Below are 14,689 nucleotides of genomic sequence, written 5' to 3'. Positions count from 1 at the left end.
AGCCAGGGGATCAACCCTGGTTCAAGAAAGAGTGCAGGAGGGCATACCAGGAGCAGCACCAGGCATAACTAAAAATGAGATGCCAACCTGGTGAAGCTATAAAACAGGACTACTTGCATGCCAAACAGAATAAGCAGCAAGTGATAGACAGGGCTAAGCGATCCCACAACCAACGGATCAGATCTAAGCTCTGCAGCGGTGCCACACCCAGTCGTGAATGGTGGTGGACAATAAAACAATTCACTATAGGTGGAGGCTCCACAAATATCCCCATCCTCAATGATGTTGGAGCCCAGCACATCAGTGCAAAATACAAGGCTGAAGCATTTGCTACAATCTTCAGCCAGAAATGCCAAGTGGATGATCCATCTCGGCCTCCTCCGTAGTTCCCTTTATCACAGATGCCAGTCTTCAGCCAATTCAATTAACTCCGCTTGATATCAAGAACGGCTGAAGGCACTGGAAACTGCCAAGGCTATGGACCCTGAAAATATTCTGGCAGTAGTACTGAAGACTTGTGCTCCAGAACTTGCCACACACCTAGCCAAGCTGTTCCAGTACAGCTACAGCACTTGCATTACCCGGCTTGGGCTGACAAGTGGCAAGTAATATTCACACAACACAAGTGTCAGGCAATGACCATCTCCAACAAGAGAGAATCCAACCATCACCCTTTGACGTTCAATGGCATTATCATCACTGAATCCCCCACGATCAACATCCTGGGGGTTACCATTGACCCGAAACTGAACTGGACTAGTCATATAAATACTGTGGCTGCAAGCGCACCTCAGAGGCTAGGAATAGTGTGACGAGTTACCCGCCTCCTAACTCTCCAAAGCTTGTCCACCATCAACAAGGCACAAGTCAGAAGTGAGATGGAATACTCCCCACTTGCCCGGATGAGTGCAGCTCCCACAATACTAGAGAACCTTGACACCATCCAGGACAAAGCAGCCCATTTCATTGGCAGCACATCCACAAACATTCACTCCCTCTACCACCGATGCACAGTAGCAACAGGGTGTCCAACTACAAGATACACTTCAGGAATTCACCAAACTCCTTCGACATCACCTTCCAAACTCACGACCACTACAATCTAGAAGAACAAGGGCAGCAGATAGATGCGAACACCGCCACCTAGAAGTTCCCCTCCAAGTCACTCACCATCCTGACTTGGAAATATATCACTGTTCCTTCACTGTCGCTGGGTCAAAATCCTGGAACTCCCTCCCTAACAGCACTGTGAGTGTACCCACACCACACGGACTGCAGGGGTTCAAGAAGGCAGCTCACCACTACCGTCTCAAGGGCAACTAGGGATGGGAAATATGTGCTGACCCAGCCAACAAAACCCACATCTCATGAATGAAAAAAAACTGTAAGCTCCAGAAGCCACCATTTCTGTTATGTTGGAAAAGGAGGGGAGATGTGCATGGAACAGCCAGCAGCTGCTGCTTTTCTCTCAGAGCAGCGAACCACAAAGCCATCAGGCCCGAGGTTGTCACAGTCTCGATTATCTGTTCCTTGCCTGGGATCTCATCTTCACTTGAGGCTCATTCTAAATTTGGGCCTCAGCCCTCAATTTGTGTCCAGAACATAATACCCAGAAATTTGATATACACTGCACCAATCTTACACCCAGAAAAGTGAGCAAGACCCCAGTGTCTTCAAATAACTTTTGCCAAAGTAACAGGATGTCATATCACACTCACCATATAAATTGAGTTTGGCAATTCTGCTTTAATCCAATAACAAACCAATTGCAGCTCTGGCAAATAATTACACATACAGAAATTCCAGTTAAAACTGTTCCCACGAACTAGCAATTTCTATCTCAGAATACTTATGAAATGAATTGATACCTCAGTTATTTTGTCTTTAGAATGTAAGTTTCCACTGATTATTCAGTAACATACTTAACTTGCAGATGAGAAAATTTTAATCTAGTTAATAACTCACCAAAGTTTAAAGTGGTGAAATTAACTTCAGAGCTGTTTGTGCCTCCTTTCACTGTTGATGCCATGACACGTACTACATATAAAGTATTGCCTGTTAATGAATTCAGCTCGAGCTCTTGATACTTTGCATCAACAACAATACCTGGAAATTATACAGTAAGAATTAGAAACAATTTGTGAAACCCCCATCAAATAAAAACCAGAAGGATTGAAGAGATGCACACAATGTGTAAAAGCAGGTGAAGCCAGTGGGTAGAAAATGGTCATGAATGCAAGGGATGAAAAAACTTATTGCCCAAATTTTGCACAAAAATAACAAAAGTGAGGCAAGTTAGGGTAGGTGCCCAACAGAATAAGCATCCTTTTTATTTACAAGGTTTATATTCCTGCAATGCCATTCAACCTCTCTGGCCCAGAAAGGGAACAATTCAAACTGTGGAGTCTCAACCCGCAAGTAGTAAATTGTTAGTGGTGTAAATGTTTTGAATTTTAAGCGCTTTAATTTTTTATTATTTTTCCTTTTTTTTCTTAGTATGAATCCAATCTTAACACTCTTTCAGTACCTAATTTGACCCCAATTCAGCCCATTGACTTCACCATCATTCCTCTGTTTCTCTCTCAAACCTCAAAATCTCTCTTGCTAAAGGAGACAGACTGTTGGCCCTGTTCTTCACTAAATGCCTCATGAGCAGTTTGCACTTCCACTCAAAAGATTTTATAATGCAAATTGTTGGAAGGGTAAAGGGAAAATGGCTGACTAACAGAGCCTGTTCCGCCAATTCTGGGTCAGTATTTCAATACGCAGTTTGGAAATGCTGTTAACATGGCAGTTGGGGTGACAGTTATCACTTAGTAACATTATACAGAAAAGTTCTTAGCAGAGGTCATTTGACCCAGCATGCCCTTGCTGGTTGGACATCTAGAAACCTACTTTCTGCACAATTACTGAAGGGTAATAAGGGGTTTTACTCTGTAATAATTGTCAGGACACTTCACATTCAACATTATGGACTCTGTTCTCTTGAACTGATTGAATAATTGGTGCAGAGAGTCAGAGAACAACCATATATTTTTCCTGACGCTATTCTTTCATCTGAACTTCTCTTATGCACAGAGGGGACAGGTTTTTCCACCTCACTGTAATCAGTTAAGCATTACAGTGTTTGCTAAATCGATTAAAAAAATGAAATACAACTGGCTGAAGACAGAATTTGCAAGGGCTTTATTATTAAAATATTACCTCAAAAATATATGCAATCATTCATTGTTTTACTTAACTTGCCTGCAATCTCTCAATTTTCTTATGAAAATGTATCACTTTTGTACAATAACACAAAGTAATCCTGTGATATTTCAATGTGTATATGTCAAAGGAAGATTTTTTTTAATGGGACAGCAAAGTAATAACTGCTATAGTAACTTAGAGGAAAGGCAAGTAATTTCTTCTTACAAAGGCTGTCAGTGTTTTACTTACAGAAAAAATTGTGTAGATGAGGTTGTGGAGTTGATATAGTTTATATGGATTTCAGCAAAGCCTTTGACAAGGTTCCACATGGGAGACTTATAAAGAAGGCAAAGGCACACGGGATACAGGGTAATTTGATAAGGTGGATTCAAAATTGGCTTAGTTGTAGGAGACAGAGGGTGATGACAGAAGAATGTTTTAGTGACTGGAAGCCAGTGTCCAGTGGTGTACCAAGGATCTGTGCTCAGTCCCCTATTATTCGTCATTTATATAAACGACATAGATGACTTATGTGGGAGGGTAGGATTAGTAAGTATGCAGATGACACAAAGATTGGCCGGGTGATTAACAGTGAGGTTAAGTGCCTTGGGCTACAGGAAGATATAGTTGGGATGGTCAAATGGGCAGATAAGTAGCAGATGGAATTTAACCCTGAAAAGTGTGAGGAGATACACTTTGGAAGGAATAATTTGACAAGGAAGTATTCAATGAATGGCATGAAACTAGGAAGTTCTGAGGAACAAAGGGACCTTGGCCTGTGTGTCCACAGATCTCTGACGGTGGATGGACATGTTAGTGGGGTGGTGAAAAAGGCATATGGGACACTTGTCTATCAATCGAGGCATAGATTACAAAAGTAAGGAGGTCATGTTGGAGTTGTATAGAACCTTGGTGAGGCCACAGCTGGAGTACTGTGTGCCGTTCTGGTCACCACATTATAGGAAGGATGTGATTGCACTGGAGGGGGTGCAGAGGAGATTCACCAGGATGTTGCCTGGGATGAAACATTTAAGTTATGAAGAGAGGTTGGATAGGCTTGGGCTGTTTTCGTTGGAGCAGAGAAGACTGAGGGGCGACCTGATCGAGGTGTATAAGATTATGAGGGGCTTGGTCAGAGTGGGTAGGGAGCAGCTGTTCCCCTTAGTTGAAGGGTCAGTCACAAGGGGACATATGTTCAAGGTGAGGGGCAGGAGGTTTAGGGGGGGATGTGAGGACAAACCTTTTTACCCAGAGGGCGATGACAGTCTAGAATGCACTGCCTGGGAGGGTGGTGGAGGTGGGTTGCCTCACATCCTTTGTAAAGCACCTGGATGAGCACTTGGCACGTCATAACATTCAAGGCTATGGGCCAAGTGCTGGTAAATGGGATTAGGTAGGTAGGTCAGGTGTTTCTCACATGTCGGTGTAGACTCGATGGGCCAAAGGGCCTCTTCTGCACTGTGAGATTCTGTGATTCTTTAAAACTTTCACACAGCTCTCCCGACAGTTCCGCAAAATTCCAGTTTAAAACAGTAAAACTGGGTTAACACAGGCCAACAATGTTGTTTTGGAATACCTCATTTTTAACACTGATCAGTATGCATCAGACAAATTTTACAGCCTCGTCGCAGCAGGGGCGGGGCCAGAAAATGCAGCAAGCCGTTCAAATGACCAATGACTTCAACGGGACTGGAAAATCCCGCTGGCTGGAGGGGCCATAAAATTTGGCCCGATGTTTTTTTTGTTGAAACATATTTAAAAAAAAGGCCATTAATTTGTTATAAGATTGACTGGCTGCTGATTAATGAAAGTGTTCCAGTTCATCACATCCTAGCCCAAGTCATTCCAATTGATCCATTTTACTATTTAGCTGCTGAAAATGTTATATAGAAATTCCATTAAGCAGTTTGTGAAATAGCTTTAAAAATTCTTATATTTGTTGCAATATCCTTTTCAAATTGCATGATTCTGTTGCACCAGCCTTGGCTTAGTGACAGTATTCTCGCCTCAGCCAAAGGAACCAAAGACCCACTCCAGGATTTCAACACAAAATTGACAATTCAGTAGGGCTGCACTACCACTGGCAGAGGTGAGATGTTAACCTGAGTTCTGTCTGCTCAGATGGATATAAAAATGTCCAATTGCACTACTTGAAGAAAAACAGAGGAATTCTCCTGATGTCCCGGCCAAAATTTATTCCTCAACCAATATCATTAAAACAAATTATGTGGTCAGTTGTCTCATTGCTGCTTGTGGGATCTTACCATGTGCCAACTAGCTGCTCTAATCCCAAAATAAACTGTAATGTGCACTTTTAAATGAAGATTAATAATCATTTAAATTTTAATTACTTTAAATGCAGAACCTGATTTTATGAATACTTAAAAAAAAATACACATGTAGCATTTATAACTGAATGCTGCAGGAAATATCAGAATATTTAATACAAGTAAAAGAATAGAAAATAACATTGCAATGGCAATCTGAAATAGCAATCTAGCCCATCCAGTTGGCAAATCTTCTTACAACATCACAATGTAGAATTTCACTTAAAGCAACGTACTTGTTTCATTTGCATTTCCACTCTTGTAAAATATTGTGTAATTCGTGACGAAACCACGCTGTTCCTTTACAGGAATTTCATTCCACATCAATTCAACTTCATTTTTTCCCACATGTTTCAGATGAACTATTGGGCCATTTTCTGGACCTGCGAAACAGAACAACGCAACTTCTAGCACCTCCTGCACAGTGCAAAATATTCAGGTTGTAAAAGTAATTCTACATTTTCAGATCTCTTGTATCTAACCACCTTTATTCCTATTATTTCACTAAATTTATTAATAATAATTAGGCGTAGCTAATTTTGTGTTCATTAGGAAAAAATCAGCATTAGTATTAGCATACTTTGCTGCTTTAGGTATCAGGGTCATTCAGGCTGGATACAGCATGGAAAAAAATACAAAACAAGAAGTTCTACAAACACCTTCCCCTGAAATGTACCTTAACCTCCAATCTTATCAAATTATTTAATTATCAGTGAATTTTCCTTTCTTATGCTGATTTAGTGTTATTGGCAAATTGACAGTTTTGTGCAATGAACTTGTACCTACCACAAACAGGGTTCAAACTTATTTCAATTTAGTGAGTTTGTTGGTCTAACAATCAGAAGAATTCTTACTGAGGAATTGAATTGTTACGTCCCAGAGATGAAAGGGCGATGTGCTAGCCAGCTCTGTTCTATAGTTTTTTTCAATGTATATTAAGACAGGTTGATACAATGGACTGAATATGCAGAAGAATTAATCATATAAACATTATGTTAATATATTCATGAATTAATATATTTAAGAATTAAGCCATTAGATAATAAATGCGTTCTGCATTTATTGTTAGTATAAGTAGTGTGTACGTACGATCTTGCTGTAGATATGCCAGTTTTGACAGCGGAGCTCCTGGGCGACTGCTGTACAGAGGGTAAATAGTTATCCTATAGCGCTTGAATGGCATAACATTATCTGTAGAAGAAGTGAAATTAAACAGATATTACTTCAACTTCTATACAGCTATCCCTTGTTTAACACTCCTGATGTGTTTCCACAAAACCATGCTAAACAAAAATCACTTTCCTATAAGAATGCAGTAAAGAGTGCACAGGTTATGTTCCTGACCTGTAATTTTTACTTTAAGAACCTATTGGCTGCCTTGAACCTAACTCGCCCAAAAATCGTCTTACGAGCTTTTATTAACTGATAAACTTAACTAAACTTACCTTCCGATTGTCACTTTCCCCCGCCAGCTTGCCACTCACCAACCCTCCCTGCCTTTTCTGGTTGCCGCTTCTCTCACCTGAAACTTCGCTGAGCAAAGGCTCGGGAAAGGGGCGGCAAGAGAGAAGAAGCGAGTGGTGAAGCTGGGGAATGCAAGTGGGAGGGAGGGAGCTGTAGGTGGGTGGTTGGAAGCAGCGAGGAGAGTGGAGGAGGGAGGCGGTGAGCAGGAGGGGGTCAGCGAGTGGGAGAAGTGGTGAGCAGGTGAGGCAATGAAGCTGCAGTTTAAAATGACTGAACGTGCTCTGTAAACTTGCTAAAATGAAAATGGTGGCAGCGCTTTGGGGAACGTTCCTAATTTACCATCTGTGTGATATTGGATAAAACAATATTACAACGCGCTGTAAATGGGGGATACATGTACTACCAACTGGTTAGCTTATGCCAAATTAAGCAGTGAAACTTGATACATTAATGCAGGCTACAATTTGATGAAATTAAGAAATGAAAGCATTCCCCCAAACCTCCCTCAACAAATCCAAAATCAGTTAGCTGTCCAAATGATTTGTTGATTCATTACATTTATAAAAGACAAAGTGAGTACCCTTCTAATACAGAGATAATTTCATAGAAGGAAAGGATAAATAATAGAGCCAATTCAAAATATTCTTAAGTAGCCCATAGGGTATTAGCTAATAAAAAATTGGCATTATCTGCTAGCATTTTTGGACAAGGAATGTTCTTGGGAACTCAATAGAGTGGAAAAACTTAACCAGATGTAAAGAAATAAAACAACATGTTGAAATACTTACAATTCACTGCTGGAATACTACTGAAGTAGATTAAAAATCCAGTATAGTCCCAACCAGGAATATTTATTGATGTTAAAATCCACAACCAGCAGGTGTGATTGGAATTACTTTATGATTAAGTCTATACCTAAGGCCCATAGCTTGTACTATATACTTACCAAATCTGTGAAATCCAATCAAAAAATGCATACTGGCTTTTTAGGATAAACTTAGCAAACACACTGTGCACAATTTTCAAATCATTTAAAATACTGGTTGGACAATTGTGCACCATTTGTACTTAAATTTCCAATAAGCACAAATGTTGAAAATCACTCCTATGTTCTAGCACAGGGCCATGGAGCAAAGTAAAAATAAAATAAACGGCAGGCAATCACATTGCACATTTGCCCTTTACATACGCTAAAATGACAAAAGCACACACCTTTTAAAAAAGCCTTGCTTTCAATTTTTTGCACACGTTGCCAGTATAAAGGCCCAGGACATAAATCCTTGCTGGACTCTTCACACCACTCTATCACGTAGCTGCTCACTGCAGGAACAGGGGGCTTCCACTCCACCAGCAACTGATCATCTTGAGGGTAAGCACGGAGATTTTGTACAGGTGGCAGTGCTAAAACAGAATTAACACATTTTGCATTGAAAGAAATGTTTGCTGCCTCAAGTTGAAAGCTCATTCTGGATTATATTTCTAATGCAACTTTGGAATTTTTACTGTTATAAATCACATACTTCTGTTAGCCTGGTTTCAGTTGTAACACACATCTCCAAATCAGAAAGTTGTAGGTATAAGCTCCTCTCCACAGTTTTGGGGCAGAATTTTATGCTCCCCTGCTGCCAGGTTTGAAGGCGGCAGAGGGAGGGGTTGGGGGGTTGCTTGTACAATGCAGTGTGTGGCCTGCCCGTCTTGCCCTAGAATTTACCAGTTTTTCTGAAATTGACCCAAGGTTTTTCTTTCTTCCTTTATTCATTATTTGCAAGTTGTAAATAATGCTGAAACTGGAGGCACATCAAATATTGAACTGTGTTGAGTTTCAGGATTTTTTTTTACAATTTTTAAATAGAAAAGATTTGGGAATAATTAATAGAAAAAACAAAATGCTGGAAATAGTCAGCAGGTCTGGCAGCATTTGTGAAGAAAGAAAGAGTTAAGGTTTCAGGTTGAAGACGTATCATCAGAACTGGAAAAAGTTAGAGAATGACAAGTTTTAAGCAAGTACAGAGGGAGGGAGTTGGGTGGGGAGCGGGGTGTATGCGGGTGGTGGGACAAAAAGAAACAAAACATGGATTCAGAAGAGGTACAAATAGGAAAAGTGGAATCATCACCGTCTAAATACAAAATAAAGCAAAAAACAAAATAAATACAAAGAAAAAAATGGGGGCAACAGTTTGAAATTGTTTGCTAAGTCAGGAAAGCTATAAAGTGCCTGATTAAAAGATCCTGTTACTCAACATTACTGTTCCTTGAGCTTTCGTTGAACTTCACTGTAGGAGGCTGATGACAGAGAAGCCAATGTGGGAGTGGAGTAGAGAATTAAAATAAAAACAGGAAATGCTGGAAAAACTCAGCAGGTCTGGGAAAATCTGTGGAGAGGGAAACAGAACCAACATTTCAAGTCTGTATGACTCTTCCTCAGTGCTGTTCAGAGAATTAAAATGACAAGTGACTGGAAGTTCAGGGTCAAGCTTGTGGACTGAATAGAGGTGTTCAGCAAAATGGTCACCCAACCTGTGTTTTGTCTCACCAATGTACAGGTGACTTGCAGGCGAGAAGGGAGAAAGTAAAGACGTGGGTGTTGCATCTCATGTGCTTGCGTAGAAAGGTGTTGTGGGATGAGGAGAGGTGATCTGGGGGTGGTTGTGTGGTGGACTAGGGGATCATGGAGGAACAGCCCTTTCAGTGTGCCAAAAGAGAAGGGGAAGAGTAAAATGTGGGGCGTCACACTGGAAGTTGTGGGAATGATCTGTTGAACACAGAAGCTGGTGGGATGGAAGGTGAGGGCATGGAATCTTATAGTGGTTCTGGGAGGGAGAGAAAGGATGAGAGCAGAGGTGCAGGCATTAGAATCACTGGAGGATTCCTCGCTTGGGGAAAAAGGAAGACATATTCAAAGTGCTAGTTTGGAAGGTGGCATTTTCAGAGGCATGGTTATAAGGAAACCAAAGCTGTGACCTGAATGTCCAAGGGTATGTGACATTCAGGAAGGACAGGAAGCTAGGAAAAGGTGGTGGGGCTTCTCTGTTAATTAAAGAGGACAATAGTAGTTAGTGAGAGATGGCCTCAATTCTAAAGATCAGGACATAGAATCAGTTTACGTGGAACTAAGAAACAGCAAAGGTCAGAAAACATTGGTGGGAGTTGCTTATAGGCCACCAAACAGGAGTGATAATGTAAATCACAGTATAAATCAGGAAATTAGAGGTGCGTGTAAGGGTAATATGGTAATCATGGGGGAATCTCAATCTACATATAGACTGGGTAAAGCCAATTAGTACTAATGTTGTGGAGGAAGACTTCTTGGAATTATGCAAGATGGTTTTCTAGAGCATTACAGTGAGGAAGCAACTAGGGAACAGGCTATTTTAGGTCTAGTATTGTGCAATGACAAGGGGATAATTAATAATTTTGTTGTAAAGGAGCCTTTAGGAAAGAGTGACCATAATATGTTAGAATTATACATGAAAGTGATGTAGTTCAATCAGAGACTTGAGTCTTAAATCTAAACAAAGTAAACTATGAAGGTATGAGGGGCAAATTGGCTATGGTGGATTGGGAAAGTACATTAAAAAATATGACAGTAGACATGCAATGGCTAATATTTAAAGAACTAATATCTGGTTTACAACAAAAATACATTCCTTTAATGCACAAAAACCCAACAAGGAAAGTGTTCCAACTGTGGCTAATGAAAGAAATCAAGGATTGTATTAAGTCAAAGGCAGAGGTACATAAAATTGCCAAAAAAAATAGTAAGCTTGAGAATTGGGAGCATTTTAGAATTTGGTAAAGAAGGACCAAGAAAAACATTAAGAAAGGAAAAACAGAATATGAGGTTAAACTAGTGAAAAACATAAAAATGGACTGTACAAGTTTGTGTAGGTATGTAAAAAAGAAAAGATTAGCAAAAACAAATGTGGGTCCATTATAAGTGGCGTCAGGAGAGTTTATAACAGGGAATAAGGAAATGGCGGAGAAACTAATCAAATACTTTGTGTCTGTGTTCATGGAGGAAAATACTAAAAACCTCCCAGGAATAATGGAGAATCAAGCAACTAGTGTAAATGAGGAGCTACAAGATATTATTATTAGTTAAAAGAAAGTACGAGAGAAATTAATGGGACTTAGGTGGAGGAGGTGGGTTGTGTTACCACACTAGTAATCCAGAGACCAAGGGTAATGCTCTGGGGACCGCAGGTTCGAATCCCACCACGACAGATGGTGGAATTTGAATTCAATAAAAATCTGGAATTAAAAGTCTAATGAGGACCATGAAACCATTGCCGATTGTCAGAAAAATCAATCTGATTCACTGATGTCCTTCAGGGAAGGAAATCAGCTGTGCTTACCTGGTCTGGTCTACATTTGACCACAGCAATGTGGTTGACTCTTAAATGCCCTCTGAAATGGCCTAACACTTAGTTGTATCAAACTACTAAAAAGCCTAAAAGGAATGAAACTGGACAGACCACACAGCATCAACCTAGGCACCAGAAATGACGACGGCAAACTCAGCCCTATCAACACTGCAAAGTCCTCCTTACTAACATCTGTGGGGGGGGGTGGCTTTGTGCCAAAAATTGGAGAGCTGTCTCAGAGACTAGTCAAGCAACAGCCTGACAGTCATACTCAGAGCTTTGAGATGCAGAGGGATCCGGGTGTCTTAGTGCATGAATCACAAAAGGCTAGTATGCTGTTACAGCAAGTAATTAGGAAGGCTAATAGAATGTTATCAGCTATTGCGAGGGGAATTGAATACAGAAGTAGGGAGGTTATGCTTCAGTTATAAAGAGCACTAGTGTGGTCACATCTGGAGTACTGTGACAGTATTGGTCACCTTATTTAAGGAAGGATGTAAATACATTGGAAGCAGCTCAGGAGGTTTACCAGACTAATACCTGGAATGGGCGAGTTGTATTATGAGGAAAAGTTGGGCAGGCTAGGCTTGTATCTGCTGGAGTTTAGAAGAGTAAGGCCTGGATAGAGTGGACGTGGGGAAGATGTTTCCATTAGTAGGAGAGACTAGGACCTGAGGGCACAGCCTCAGAGTAAAGGGAAGACCTTTCAGAACAGAGATGAGGAGAAACTTCTTTAGCCAGAGAGTGGCGAATCTATGGAATTCATTGCCACAGAAGGCTGTGGAGGCCAGGTCATTGAGTGTATTTAAGACTGAATTAGATAAGTTCTTGATTGGTAAGGGGATCAAAGGTTACGGGGAGAAGGCGGAAGAATGGGGTTGAGAAACTTATCAGCCATGATTGAATGGCGCAGCAGACTCGATGGGCCGATTGGCCTAATTTCTGCTCCTATGTCTTATGGTCTTATAGTAAGAGGCGACTTGATTAAAACATACAAGATCCTGAGGGGCAAGACAAGGTGGATGTGGGGAGGGTGTTTCCTCTTGTGGGGTAATCTAGAACCAGGGGTCACCCTTTAAAGATAAGGGGTCACCCATTTAAAACAGAGATGAGGCAAAGATTTTTCTCTCAAGAGGGTCGTGAGCCTTTGGAACTCTCTTCCTGAAAAGTAGAAGCAGTCTTTGAATATTTTTAAGGCAGAAGTGGATAGATTCTTAGTAAGAAAGGGAGTGATAGGTTATCGGGGTAGGCAGGATGCAGATTTGAGGTTACTATCAGATCAGTCATGATCTTATTAAATGACGGACCTGGCACGAGGGGCCAAATGGCCTACTCCTGCTCCTTGCTCGTGTACACACGCGAAATCATGCCTTACATATAATGTCATAGACACCACCATCACCATCCCTGGGTATGTCCTGTCCCACTGGCAGGACAGACCCAGCAGAGGTGGTGGCACAGTGGTATACAGTCGGGAGGGAGTTGCCCTGGGAGTCCTCAACATTGACTCCGGACTCCATGAAGTCTCAGGCATCAGGTCAAACATGGGCAAGAAAACCTCCTGTTACCACGTACTTCCCCCCCACAGCTGATGAATCAGTGCTCCTCCATGTTGAAAACTACTTGAAGGAAGCGCTGAGGGTGGCAAAGGCGCAGAATGTATTCTGGGTGGGGGAACTTCAATGTCCATTGCCAAAAGTGGCTCACTAGCATCAGGACAGATCAAGCTGGGCGAGTCCTAAAGGACATTGCTGCTAGACTGGTTCTGTGGCAAGTTGGGGGGAACCAAAAGGAGAAAACATAATTGACATCATCCTCACCAGCCTGCATGCTGCAGATGCATCTATCCATAACAGTACTGGTAGGAGCGATCAACGCACAGTTCTTGTGGGGACGAAGTCCACCTTCACATTGAGGATACCCTCTATCGTGTTGTATGGCACTACCACCATGCTATATGGGGTAGATTTCAAACAGATCTAGCAACTTAAGACTGAGCATGTGGTGGCTACCATTGACCAGAAGCTGAACTGGAGTAGCTATATAAACACTGTGGCTACAAGAACAGGTCAGAGGCTAGGACAAATAGTCCTATTTGTTTTATTCATTCATGGGATGTGAGCATCACTGGCTAGGCCAGCAGTTATTGCCCAACGCTAATTGCCCTTGTTCAGAAGGTATTTAAGAGCCAACCACATTGCTGAGGGTCTGGAGTCACATGGAGGCCAGACCAGGGAAGGACAGCAGATTTCCTTCCCTAAAGGACATTAGTATGGATTACATTAGTAATCCTGCAGCAAGTAACTCATCTCCTGGCTCTCCAAAGCCTGCCCACCATCTACAAGGCAGAAGTCAGGAGTGTGACGGAATACTCTCCACTTTCCTGGATGACTGCAGCTCCCACAACACTCAGGAAGCTCAACACCATCCAGGAATAAGGAGCTGGCTTGATTGGCAACCCTTCCACAAACATTCATTCCCTCCATCACCGATGCACAGTTGCAACAGTGTGCACCAACTACTAGATGCACTGCAGGAATTCACCAAGGCTCCTTAGACAGCACCTTCCAAACCCATGACCACTACCATCTAGAATGCCAAGAGCAGCAGACACATTGGAACACCACCACCTGGAATTACCCCTCTAAGCCACTCACCATCCTGACTTGGAAATATATTGTCATTCCTTCACTGTCATGGGGTCAAAATCCTGGAACTCCCTTCCTAACTGCACTATGGGTGTACCTACACCACATGGATTGCTGTGGTTCAAGCTCACCACCACCTTCTCAAGGGCAATTAGTGATGGGCAATAAATGCTGGCCTAGCCAGTGATGCCCACCTCCCATAAATGAATAAACAAAAACTTAAAGTAGACAAATCCCTGGACCTGATGATATACACCTCAGAGTGTTGAAAGAGGTGATTGTCGAGTTAGTAGATGCATTGGTGGTATTCTTTCAAAATTCTACAGACTCTGGAATAATCCTGCAGATTGGAAGGTGGCAAATGTAATTCCACTATACAAGAAAGGAGGGAAGAGAGAAAACAGGCAACTACAATCTTGTTAGGCATCAGTGGTAGGGAAAATGCTAGAATCTATTTTCAAGAATATGATAACAGGACACTTAGAAAATAATGGTAGGATTCAGCAGAGTCAACATGGATTTTTGAAAGGGAAATAATTTTTAACTAACCTGTTGGAGCTTTTTGAGGATGTAACTAGCAGAATAGATAAGGGGGAAACTGGTGGATGTGGTATATTTAAATTTTCAAAAAGCTTTTGATTAGGCCACGCACAAGAGGTTAGTAAACAAAATTAGAGCACATGGAATTGGGGGGAAT

At 41.6% G+C, this 14,689-nt stretch overlaps 1 protein-coding gene and 1 long non-coding RNA gene across 9 annotated transcripts in view; both read right to left on the bottom strand.

The window, feature by feature from the left end:
• LOC144685157 (uncharacterized) overlaps positions 1-14,689 on the bottom strand; it is a 129,128-nt gene that overhangs the window by 13,153 nt on the left and 101,286 nt on the right. The gene's annotated exons all lie outside the window — the stretch shown is intronic.
• Positions 1-14,689, bottom strand: part of il6st (interleukin 6 cytokine family signal transduce) — an 85,835-nt gene that overhangs the window by 10,401 nt on the left and 60,745 nt on the right. For all 8 annotated transcript variants that reach the window (XM_078549621.1, XM_078549608.1, XM_078549603.1 and 5 more), the window contains exons 10-13: positions 8,193-8,381; positions 6,606-6,707; positions 5,753-5,899; positions 1,966-2,106 (exon numbers count right to left, since the gene is read on the bottom strand). In XM_078549621.1, coding sequence (XP_078405747.1) covers positions 1,966-2,106; positions 5,753-5,899; positions 6,606-6,707; positions 8,193-8,381 — 579 coding nt within the window. The remainder of the gene's footprint in view (positions 1-1,965; positions 2,107-5,752; positions 5,900-6,605; positions 6,708-8,192; positions 8,382-14,689) is intronic.

Source organism: Cetorhinus maximus, chromosome 1, assembly GCF_964194155.1.
Source record: "Cetorhinus maximus chromosome 1, sCetMax3.hap1.1, whole genome shotgun sequence".
Lineage (NCBI taxonomy): Eukaryota > Metazoa > Chordata > Chondrichthyes > Lamniformes > Cetorhinidae > Cetorhinus > Cetorhinus maximus.
Note: the sequence above shows the minus strand (reverse complement) of the source record. Positions and strands in the feature narration are given on the sequence as shown.